This window comes from Heterobasidion irregulare, assembly GCF_000320585.1.
Source record: "Heterobasidion irregulare TC 32-1 unplaced genomic scaffold scaffold_01, whole genome shotgun sequence".
Lineage (NCBI taxonomy): Eukaryota > Fungi > Basidiomycota > Agaricomycetes > Russulales > Bondarzewiaceae > Heterobasidion > Heterobasidion irregulare.
Window position 1 is genome coordinate 17,494 of NW_009258197.1, and position 11,038 is coordinate 28,531.

An 11,038-nucleotide genomic window follows, 5' to 3' on the forward strand; every position below is an offset into this window, starting at 1 on the left:
TGTGTGGGTGATACGCAGATCTGGCTTCTCAAGATGCGCGTGCACGAGGTGTGTATGAAAGCCCAGGCTCTGCAGACAGAAGCCTTGGATGGGGATAGCATGGGTATGGACCCTGTAAGCACACGATCCATACTGGCGCAAACGTCTACTGTCGGTCGTATAAAGAATGCTTCTGGTTGTTAGAGTTCGAGGAATGCGGCCCACCGAAAGTGATTACATCTGAAGACGACAAATGTAGCTCTCTGCGAATCCAAATGGGGACCATCGGTGCGCGTCTGAGGAAACAGGATGCTGTGCTGATGTCTGAGACTCCGAGATGTGAGAATGGTGTGAGCGGGTTTCTAGGTGACTCCAGCATCGATTGAATGTTCGCAGTAAGGGTTCCACGTAAAATCAGACAGCGCGGATACAGGGCCCGCACTCGGACCGGGCGGAGAACGCGCTGCCGTGATAGCTTCTTCGATATGTGCATTGAGCGTCTTCTCTCCAGAAAAATAAAGGATTTGACAAATAGTCTGCCAGAAAGTCTTCAAGATTCTGTCTGTAGAATTCGACTGACGTGCCAACAAATATCAATTCCGAAAATTGGAAACTCAAAGCGATCTTACAGCACCTAGCTTCTAACCTTGACTCCGAGGAACCGGTAGTTATCCGAGGACTTTACCATCGCAGCCACCACATACACTTAGTTGCATATGCAAATCAAAGGCGAGCTGATGAGATGTTAGCGCTTCAGTGCTTCCAATGACTGTCGTTTTTGGTGTCATGGGAGAAACCCAGTCTCGGCAACCTCCATATCTGTATGCATCCTCATACGCCCATGGCTTTGCCTTCTGGTAAGACTGCTGCATCCAGCGCCCATATGATAAAAAGTGAGGAAGATTCGGGGCGTCGTCGGTGTTCGAAGGGTCGAGTGACGCAATTAACTTCGTCGGTTGAAGGTCAAATGCTGCGGGTGCCGAAACATCTGACGAAGACATCAGAAGAGGCGTTGGGAGAAACGAATAGTCGATTGAAAATAAAAGAGGCGAGTGAGTATATCTATGAATTGTTTACAATGGCAATGTCGACGAAAGAGTGGGCGCCGAATTCAGCATTACGATTCGTGGATGAGCTCGCGAAGGCAGTGGCTTCATGGGGCGGGAGGATTTTGTCAAAGTTGAAATAAGGTCGTTGTCTGACGAACCAATGACATCGGCGGAATCGGAGGATTCCGAGTCGGACGAGGATTCGGAGGATAGCGTTTCCTCATTTTCGTCAGAACTAGATGCATCGCCTTCAGACGCTCCCTTAGCGCGCTTCTCGAATAATCCGAGGCCAAGATTCTGCGATCACCGATTAACATAGTCATTGGGAAAGTGTAGCGCGACGAACCATTTCGATATGCTGCTGTACAGAGTCATCAATATGCTCAATGTCTACGCTTCGTGGATCATTTTTTGCTTGCTGGAGAAGTTGAGAGTTAGAGGCTTCTAGAGCTGGCAGAAACGCTTGCACTCGGGATAGAACTAAGATAGCATGGGCATCAAGAAGACCGCAGTGAAAGGAATGTCTTACGGTCCGTTGGAGGATCCACAAGGAATGTCTTTCTCTCACCGAAGTCGAATGCTGTAGGTGTTTTGTGGGCATGAGATGCATGAGAAGTATTGAGTGCCTGAAGCATCCGCTCTGCAATTATGCTAGATAAAAGGTCATCTGAAGAAGAAACAAAATAAAATACTGACGAAGTCTGTTTTGACGCTCTTCATCCGTCTCAACGTCTAGGGTAACCGCCGCCTTTTCTGTGCCAGATGTTGCTGCCATTGACTGATGAGACGTACGATAGCAATCAACAAGAGTAAGATAGTTGATGTCCGGGAGGGAAAGGGGTCCGCCACGGTTGGGTTGAAAATCTGAAGCCCAATCTAGGGTTAAGGTCAGTGTTCTTCATCTTCCTCCATCATCACCGAGGGCGAATCTAGGATCACAATTGCTTCATACCTCTTGCGCTCGTTGCGCAGGCTATATACCGAGATGGTGATAGATAATTCGATAAACACTGCATCCTCACCAGCTCCCCCATGCAAGCTTCGAGGGTACCAATTCTATCACGAGATTCTTAAGAGTCCAAAATATATCGTCGCACCTATGGTTGATCAAAGCGAATTGGTGCGTTATAGCTACACTTGAATTTTATTTCATAACGAAAATCACTCTGATCGCTCTTCTAGGCTTGGAGACAACTCTCTAGACGATATGGCGCGCAGGAAAGTCTACCTTTCTCAAGTCTTTTGGCAATGAATTGACGCCGGGCGATAGTTAGCATACACTCCCATGATCAATGCCAAAGTACGCCCTCATTATCTCTTCCGCATCACAAGCTGACTTGACTTTTCTCAAGATGTTCGCGGGGACAAAGCAGAAAGGATACCGCGACACCAATTTCAACACTATTTATGGCGAAGAAGGCGGCGCAGGCGACCGCCCATTGATCGTACAATTCTGCGCCAACGACCCCGACCAGCTTCTTGAATCCGCTCGCATCCTAGAACCTCATTGCGATGCAATCGACATCAACCTCGGTTGTCCACAAGACATCGCACGTAAGGGAAAATATGGCAGTTTCTTGCAGGACGACTGGGACCTGATATATAAGCTCAGTAAGATCACAGTCATTCTTTACATGTTCCTTTCTTGAACTCATTCATTAAGTCAACACTCTTCACACGAACCTCACCATCCCCGTCACTGCTAAATTTCGTGTCTTTTCCTCACTGGAAAAGACCGTAGAGTATGCAAAAATGTTGGAAAGGGCAGGTGCACAAATACTCACATGTCATGGGCGCACGCGGGAACAGCGAGGTCATAACACCGTAAGCCGTACTTCGAGTTCATATCCCGCCCAATCTTCTCAGCCCGATGCCTCGTCAACTAGGGTCTAGCAGACTGGTCGAAAATTCGCGCTGTGAAAGAAGCGGTTTCTGTACCCGTCTTCGCCAATGGGAACATACTCTATCACTCGGACATAGAACGATGCCTTGCCGAGACGGGAGCAGACGGTGTCATGTCTGCTGAAGGACAACTCTACAATGCCGCATTATTTTCACACTCTCAGTCGCCCATTTCGTCGTCATCTCTACTGCCGCACAAAGGACTCTACCCTCCTCATACTCAGCTCGCTCTAGAGTATCTCCAGATCGTAGAATCTCTCAAGACCCCCACGCCCCTGAGTGCAATCAAAGGTCACTTGTTCAAACTCATGCGGCCCGGGCTTGTAAAGCATCCCGACTTACGGGATAAATTAGGCAAAACCAGGGGCAAGGAGGGTGGTGGTGTCAGAGCATTTTTTGAGATCGTAGAGGAGCTGGCGGAACGCATGGAGAAAGACCAACACGAGGCTAGTGTCAACGGAGAGCCCAATCTTGAGGAGAAGATCCCACACTGGCTCGCGCAACCATATTTTAGACCATTACCTCTGATGGAAGGCAACTCCGCTAGAAAGACTGGTGAGTCCACGTTCAATTGAATCTCGATGCCAACGAGTGAGTGTTTCTAAACCTCCTTCGATTTCACAGAGAAGGATATCGTAGTCGCTCAAAAACGGTCATACTCGGAGAGGACGCCTGATCCAGACATCGACACGGAGGCGGACGATGAAGTAAAAAGGGCTAAGCTTGATCTTGCCCATTCTACGTCAGTCAGTCTCCAGCGTTGACTTTCAGGACATGTATCACATACGGATAGACGCGCATTGAGGAATCATGTTCATGCTTCCTTTCATCGCAGAGTACAGTACAGTGTACTAAAGTTATTTTACTTTATAATGCCCCTAATAGATGGTAGGCTGTGACATCGTGACGCTTTCGAAGTAGCATGTGTGACCGCACCAGAACTTCCTCTCGAACCTCGATTTTATCCACGGTACTTAGAAAACTTAGCCGGATCATTCGTTGAGAACAAACTGGACATCCAACCGCTCACCGAGCTCGATTATTATACCCTTCTCTCTGTACAACCCAGCGCTTCCTCCGCGGATATCAAAGCTGCATATCATCATGCCTTGCTGAGCCTTCATCCCGATCGTAATCAAACTGCTTCTAGACTCTCATATCAGCTCGATGCTCCTCGCGCTTCAGTCGATATTGGGCGAATCAAAGATGCATATCGTACTTTATCCGACCCCGACTTGCGAGAATCATACGACGCTGCACTACGATTCCAGAAAGGAGAGGGGGTTGCAGGAAAGCCGAGGCCGGCGCAAGTAGTTTCTCTAGAAGAATTCATGGAGGGTGGAAGCGAAGGATGGACACATGCTTGTCGATGCGGGGGAGTATATCGAATTGGAGAAGTTGAGATGGACAGAGGACAGCATCTGGTAGGGTGCGGAAGCTGTTCCGAGGTCATCTGGGTAGGATATGAAGTTATCGAGAGCGACGATGAAGAGAGCATCACTTGATCGAAGCCGAAAGCCATCGAAGATTGCATGCAGAAACACGGAGCCCATCGTGGCATCACCCTCGCTATAAACTCACGTTAAGATGCCGATGTAAGAAATTGCATCGAGCTTGGACATCATGCAATCGTTGCTGGTACGTATTAATTCTTCTGATCTTCGTTATTTGACGTTTGAAGCTAAGAGATTGTCAGTCCAGTGGTACACAGAGCTCCTCTCCATTTATAGTGTTACCGATGATGTACCTCATTATCCGGGCGCAAATTCCTCCCTTCTTCAGTCAAAATTTCATTTCTGACCGAGATGGTGATGCAACCTAAAACTCGGGCATACAACCTGCTCATGCTCCAGCTTCATTCTGCAAAACGCCACCTGCGACACGTTCTAGGAGTTGTGAAGACTAGTGGACAAGTACTTTTCTTTGAGGTGTGATATCATTGATAAAAGTACAGGCATCATCCCTTGTTCATTAATTACAGAATCTATCGAACCAACCGATGATGCTATTCGCACTTTGCTCTTTTGCCCATCCTGTAACAGAAATTGGTCGGACTCGAATGCAGGGGATCGGCGGGCGCACAACTCACTCTCGTGGGGCACGTCGGGATTTCCGCGGATCGCAAAACCGTGGGCAACGCGTGCAAAAACCTGGAAGTGATATTCGGGCTTGAATGCGGAGTCTCGCAGGAGTTCCTCGGACCGATGACGAGAGTCAGTGGGGAAGGTGTGATCGGTTTCTGGATATGCAGAATTAGCATCAAATGTAGAACACAGAGATGCGACTGAATCACCGGCGCAGGATAAGAAAAGAGGTCCTAGAAAGAGCAGTGAGTGAGAATTTACAAGTATACTTGAAGAATGCCAAACTTTTTGAGTTCGCAAAGTGATCTTCGTCAAGCATAGCAGGGTGCGCAATTGCTCCTGATCCGATAGAAGTAAAGCTAAACCTTAGATTTCAAGGATTTAACATAATCGTATTCACCTGCAGCAAGCCAGTCCGTGGCGGTGAGGCCTAATACGTCAGGGCCACCGAAACAATACCCTGCGCATATATTGAGTCCATTATCCGCACAATTCAGTCATCTGTTGCCCATACCGACAGCAGCATACTTGGTCTCAGTGGTGCCTGTATGACACCGCTACATTTAGCGTGTACTCCATTGGAAGTCGCAATTACACACCGAACTTGGCCTTAGCAGCGTCGACGAACGTGGGCACCAGTTGATATGCCTTCTCGCGCTTTGGACCTACCCACTTCCCCAAGTCAAAGTCGGGTTCGACGCCGTAATGGTGGAACACAAAGTCTCCTTCAAAATAGTCGGGCCCAAGGATTAGATATCCTGCTCGATAGGAGTAGATGAGTAGACAGGCAGGGAAAGAGCGGAAGACAAATACCCTTTGAGGCGAAATAATCCATGATCAGCTGATTGTTGATGTACATCGGGCCAAAGACATCCGCGAAGAAAAATATGATGCGCCTGTAGCGTTCCTGCCGGGTCGGCGGATAAGACACATATGTGTTGACCCCGTTGAGGTCTTCAAAGACGCCAACGGCTGTGCCGCTATGCTGTACAGTCTTTGTGCAGCATTCTCCTGGGGGGGACGCAAGGACCTTGGAGTCAGACATCGGGGGTACTGGGAGGAGTACTGGGAGAGTCCAGTGCGAACTGCGTGCGGATCCTTTATGTATGGCGGGAACAAGAACCTGGTACGATGGGAATACGAGTTACCAAGATTGAATATTGAATGGCCACATGCGCTGTGCCATAAATATCACATGGCCTTCCCCCACCCGTTTACGATAACGAATTTCCGTGAGGGCTTGAGGCGAATATTGCCAGACCGGGAAAATCCTGCGTTTGATTTCGATAGTTGTTCTTCATATGAAGAAGAAAAAGTAAGCGAAAAAACTAGCTTTGGTCGGCAATGTGAACAAAGCAGACTCTAAGCTCAAACTCCAGGCGCTCCCCAGGCGCAGCATTCAATCTCACCATATGGATCGAACCAACAGCCACAATACGCCTGACAGATTGATACTTCATCCATGAAAATAATGGAGATCGTAGGCGTTAGCTGACAAATATCCACATCCTATCTTACAGTGAGGCCATAGATGCCAAACCCAAGAGTTTTGTGAGGGCATTAGTGAGCACCGTGTCATCGGATTTGTGAGCACCTTGTCATCGATGTGTGGTCCATATTTGTCCATATACCGCCGGTCGAAATACTTGCTTGAAAGCTAGAGCGAATGTGGCATGTTACTGATGAAGAGCGCCTGAGAGCGCTTGGCTCATAAATGCTACAGTAGATATTGAAATGGCACGGTAAACGCCTAAACACAGCATGCTCAACAACGTGCCGTCAGAAAATAATCGCGCATCATTACACTCCGAGATCACATACAAAGAATAGACCCTGTGTCAAGCTCGCGCCATCATCCAACCTCCACGCCTCCTGCTTTCACCCCAATCTTCATCGGAAACGGCGATATGCTTGGGTTTGTGATGGGCGGCACGGCGGTGCGGCCCTGTTCGGAAGACGTGCGGGTAATCATTGTGTGCAGGCTCTTCGTAAGCGTCGAGGCAAGGTTTTCGTTGAACGTGATGCGTTCTTCAAGAAACCGATTACCGCCAGTACGAATTCTGCTCTGTGAGGAGTAAAAACACAAACGGACCTTGTTCAGACGTCGGTTGGCGTATTTCCGTGTTTATAAGCCTGCGTACGACACGGTGTCAGGGGGGGACCAGAGCGGACGAGGAGCGCGAAAACCATTGTTCCCAAGGCACTTCTTCCTGTGGAAGAGTTCATTTTTGCTTCGTGTTATGAATTATTTGGGGTCTGGTGAGACACGAGGAGCCGCACCTCATAAGTGATGCCTATCCACGATTTTTTCTGGTCTTTCTTCGAAAAGGTGACACTCAGCTGGACATTTCACGGTCAGACATGGTCGACTTAAAACGGAGTGAAAATGCACTTGTCCGCGCCTGTGGGAGCCATTCTCCATAGCCCTCCAAAGTGTATCAACTTTCTCCGTCACCAAGCGCTCGATTTCCGGGTCTGCGACGCCGGGCTTGGCGGGCGACGCGCATCAGCGGAATAACTTCATGCGCGATGGGTGATGCGTACGATGGTAACGTCTAGTACCTCGAATGTTTGAGGCTTGACGGTTCCGAAGAGGCGATGGAAGAGGATCCCATGGAGGAGAGCGCGCAGAACCTCTCTGCAGTTGTGGCGGTCAAGGACCTAGATGCATGAAAATCTAGCTTTCCATGCAAACAGAGAAAGAAGGTGCGGCTGACGATGTCAATGGTGATGATAGCGTGTGTTGTGCTCATTGTGATCTATTGCAGCAAACACGCCAGTGATCTGGACAATGCGTCGAGTCGACAAAGGAGCGCAACGTGATTATGCTGAGGTGACACTGCGTGACATGCCGCCTGTAAACCCTAGAACAGGGTTTATTAAGTGGACGCGTCTGTGGCGCGAAAGTGGTCACCGCGTCGCTCTTGCTCTCACCAGCACACGTTGGACAACGCGATGAACGACGACAACAACCCCCGTCCGCACAAGCGACAACGCACACAGAAAACAGAAAACAGAACAGATGCCGCGATGTCGGCCTTGCCACCTCTCCCGCCGCCTGTGCTCCTCCTCTCGCTCCCCGGTCTCCTCGCCCACCCACCTACGCACCGCTTCCATCCGCAAGCCCTCATTCTCTCCCTCAAGTCGCTCCGCAAATGCCTTACTCTAGAATCCCTCGCACCAGACGTCGAGTGTAGGACGTGGACGGCGCTCGCCGAGGTAGGTATGAATGCCATCGACAGCGGCTTTGCACACAAGCCAGAGCACACATGGGCCATCGGCATCGAAAAAGAGGTGGATAGCCTTGTTTATCTCGTTATATGCGCTTTGTGTTGACCTGTATATGTAGGTCGAGAAGTCGATAGGCAGAGGAGTGAGTCGTGCGCCATGCGCTACCCTAACTCTAGTTTCACTGAACCACTCTTTGCAGCGCTTGATCGCACAGAAGGTACGCGCTCTCGGTCTTACGATTATATGCTGCTAACCCACCCACAGCACCCTTCCCTGCGCATATACAAGCACCACCTTACCCTCATCCACGCGCGCTTCTCGCACTGGCAGCAGAACGACAAGTTCGCGCACGCCCTCCTCCGTCGCCTTCTCTCATCCTTCAATGCCTTTGACCCCCCAGCACTGATTTATACGACGCATTTGGCGATCATCTCTCACCTCGTTTCTTCCAGAAGCATCTCTGTGTCCCAGCAGACCGTCGACGCGCATACAGCACTCCAGGCCGTAGACACACTCCATGCGCTCGCTCTCCAGCGTGTGCACCCGCACGTCGCGCTCCTCACACAAGTCTTACGCATTCAGCTCCTCGTTACGCGCCAGCAATGGGCCCTCGTCCACTCCGCACTCGATGCGGCCGAGGCCGCGCTGGGGCTCTCGTACGTCGCGCCACAACCGGACGCAGGCTCCTCCACAAAAGACGTCAAGGATCCGAGGCGGGAGACGACATTTGTGTCATTCGACGACCCGTTCGAGGCGCTCATGGCGGTCCACACGCTCATCCTCGGCGTCACGTTCTTCACGTCCGCAGGGCTCGGTGCGGACGCGTCCCCGCGCCTGTCGCATCTGCACGCGCTGCTCGACGCCGGCGCGCTCGACCACTTTCCGGACGGGATCGTGCAGGTACGTGCACGCGTCGTATGATCGCGCTGCGAAGCTTACAATGGGCAGATTGCGTTCTCCGCGGGCCCTCCGCTTGCGCTGCGCACGACGCACCCGCGCGTCCTGTTCTTTCTTGGCTACCTTGTCAGCGCCGTTTCGAAGCGTGACGCGGTCGGGCGCAAGCCTCGCCGTAAAGTATTCGCGATGGAGGGGCTCTCCATGCTCGCAGAGAGCCCCACGCCGGAACTGACGCGTGCGTGCCGTCTTTATATTTGCTTCGCGTTGTCTGATCGAGCTTCTCTAGTCCCATCGTGGGCAAGCGTAGGCGAGCTTGAGGAGGTGGGCCAGCGATTGGCGCACATCAAGGCGGACCTGCTCTCCGAGCTCGTCGCGGTGTGTAATTTCTCCACGCGACTACCCGGTGTTGTATTCAATCACGCGTATCCTAGGTCACCATCATGCGCAGCGAATTCGACACTGCGGAAGAGGCGAGTGCAATCTAATGCGCCGCGCCCGAATCGACACTGACCGACGCTGCAGAACCTCGCGGCGCTCATCGCGCACACGCGGACGCACGGGTTGTTCCCGCTCTACGCGCCGCGAATCACGCTGCACCACGCGCACCTCGCGCACGCACTCGGCCAAAGCGCGCGAGCAGTGCGGTGCTACCGCGTCGCCGCGGACCTCGCGGATGTAGGCACGTTCGTGCGGGCGGCGGCGCGAGCGGGGGAGGTGCTGCTGCGCATCGGGCTCCGGGGCGGGCGCTTCTGCGCGGAGGACGGGAGCGCGGAGGACGCCGAGATCGTCGAGCTCGGGCGGGAGGCGGTGGGGCTCTGCCAGGGGATGGGGGGCACGCTCGAAGCGGCGGGACACTTGCTATCCGCGTGTCTGTCGAAGGAGATCGTCAAGTCGAAGTGCGCATATCTCCTAGTGATCGATCCGCGGTCGGAGGAGACTAACGTTTATCGCCGGGCGGGCGGCGCAGACAGCATCTGCGGCAGGCGCTGGAGCTGGCGTCGCGGGCGCAGGACAACCACATGCGGGCGCTGGCGCTGGCGTTGATCGCGTCGGAGTACATGGACACCGCGATCGAGCACGCGGGGTCGATCTTGCAGACGTGCGACCAGCTGGCTGCAGGACTGGGCGCGCCGGCGAGCAAGGGGGCCGGACCAGGGGACGCGGTGGCGGGGAACGCGCCAATGCGGCTTTGGGTCGGCGAGCGGGTGGTAGGTGAGTGACAGGCCGGGGACGTACGTGGTTGGAACTGTGCGGCTGACAGGCGTGGCAGAGCTCTGCAAGCGGGCAGGGAAGGAAGACAAGGCGGGGAAGCAGCTGTTGCTGAACGCGGAGCTGCACAAAGCGGTCGAGCGAATCGCGGAGCGCGGAGCACGTATCTCGGCCGGGGAGAGAGGCTAGGACGGACTTGGACAGATGAGGGAGGGCGGACGGACGGACGTGTTTTGAGGGAGGGCTGTCGATTTTTTCGTGCTATGTGGATCGAGAGTAGCTCAGTTTCGTAGTAGCGCTGCAGGGAGGGGGGATGTGTGGGAGTCGCGACGGAGTCGCCCAGGGCAGCCGATAAGCGGGGCGGAAGGGACTCGGGGGGTGATGAGCCCATGCATTGCGCACAGGGCCTGTGCGCGGTGCTGCTCTCCGTCCTCTCTGTCCGTGTCTGTCCGTGTCTCTGTGTGTATTCTGTGTGTTTGTATCTGGATGCAGCGCGTGTGGTCGACGTATCTGGCGCCGTCCTCGACGTCGTCGCACGGGCACGCGCAGGCGCAGCCGGGCCGCCCGTCGGTAGGTTTATTGCTTCGGCTGGGGCACGTCAGCTATTGACCGTCTCGTCACCTCTTCACCTCCCTTCGCCCCTTGCCTTCGCCTCCCGCCACGCCACGCCACGCCACCCGTCGTCCT

At 53.0% G+C, this 11,038-nt stretch overlaps 6 protein-coding genes across 6 annotated transcripts; 3 read left to right on the top strand and 3 right to left on the bottom strand.

Moving 5' to 3' along the window:
* Positions 1 to 1,256: 1,256 nt before the first annotated feature.
* HETIRDRAFT_17676 (uncharacterized protein) lies at positions 1,257 to 1,606 on the bottom strand (the record flags this gene model as incomplete). Its single annotated transcript, XM_009541961.1, has 3 exons — positions 1,257 to 1,325; positions 1,375 to 1,508; positions 1,558 to 1,606. Coding segments are annotated over 3 exons (252 nt in total), but the record flags the coding sequence as incomplete, so codon positions are not given.
* A 324-nt stretch (positions 1,607 to 1,930) lies between these two features.
* On the top strand, positions 1,931 to 3,505 carry HETIRDRAFT_468053 (uncharacterized protein; the record flags this gene model as incomplete). Its single annotated transcript, XM_009542135.1, has 6 exons — positions 1,931 to 2,148; positions 2,211 to 2,246; positions 2,299 to 2,328; positions 2,381 to 2,639; positions 2,692 to 2,852; positions 2,915 to 3,505. The coding sequence occupies exons 1-6, from the start codon at positions 2,014 to 2,016 to the stop codon at positions 3,503 to 3,505; spliced, it is 1,212 nt and encodes a 403-aa protein (XP_009540430.1). The 5' UTR covers positions 1,931 to 2,013.
* Positions 3,506 to 3,964: 459 nt separating this feature from the next.
* On the top strand, positions 3,965 to 4,435 carry HETIRDRAFT_308456 (uncharacterized protein; the record flags this gene model as incomplete). Its single annotated transcript, XM_009542136.1, has 1 exon — positions 3,965 to 4,435. A coding segment is annotated over one exon (471 nt), but the record flags the coding sequence as incomplete, so codon positions are not given.
* Positions 4,436 to 4,901: 466 nt separating this feature from the next.
* On the bottom strand, positions 4,902 to 6,059 carry HETIRDRAFT_307924 (uncharacterized protein; the record flags this gene model as incomplete). The annotated part of the gene is made up of 8 exons (XM_009542137.1): positions 4,902 to 4,963; positions 5,020 to 5,169; positions 5,224 to 5,247; positions 5,300 to 5,353; positions 5,415 to 5,474; positions 5,529 to 5,558; positions 5,614 to 5,775; positions 5,828 to 6,059. 8 exons carry the CDS (start codon positions 6,057 to 6,059, stop codon positions 4,902 to 4,904), a joined length of 774 nt encoding a protein of 257 aa, XP_009540432.1.
* A 735-nt stretch (positions 6,060 to 6,794) lies between these two features.
* On the bottom strand, positions 6,795 to 7,820 carry HETIRDRAFT_153484 (uncharacterized protein). Its single transcript, XM_009542138.1, has 7 exons — positions 7,732 to 7,820; positions 7,559 to 7,675; positions 7,407 to 7,502; positions 7,295 to 7,354; positions 7,202 to 7,224; positions 7,107 to 7,147; positions 6,795 to 7,042 (listed from the first exon to the last, which is right to left on the bottom strand). The coding sequence occupies exons 1-7, from the start codon at positions 7,765 to 7,767 to the stop codon at positions 6,867 to 6,869; spliced, it is 549 nt and encodes a 182-aa protein (XP_009540433.1). The 5' UTR covers positions 7,768 to 7,820; the 3' UTR covers positions 6,795 to 6,866.
* Positions 7,821 to 7,969: 149 nt separating this feature from the next.
* On the top strand, positions 7,970 to 10,645 carry HETIRDRAFT_456534 (uncharacterized protein; the record flags this gene model as incomplete). The annotated part of the gene is made up of 9 exons (XM_009542139.1): positions 7,970 to 8,308; positions 8,364 to 8,387; positions 8,445 to 8,462; positions 8,510 to 9,145; positions 9,194 to 9,377; positions 9,429 to 9,517; positions 9,665 to 10,038; positions 10,110 to 10,354; positions 10,413 to 10,645. The coding sequence occupies 9 exons, from the start codon at positions 7,970 to 7,972 to the stop codon at positions 10,538 to 10,540; spliced, it is 2,037 nt and encodes a 678-aa protein (XP_009540434.1). The 3' UTR covers positions 10,541 to 10,645.
* Between the last annotated feature and the right edge of the window lie 393 nt (positions 10,646 to 11,038).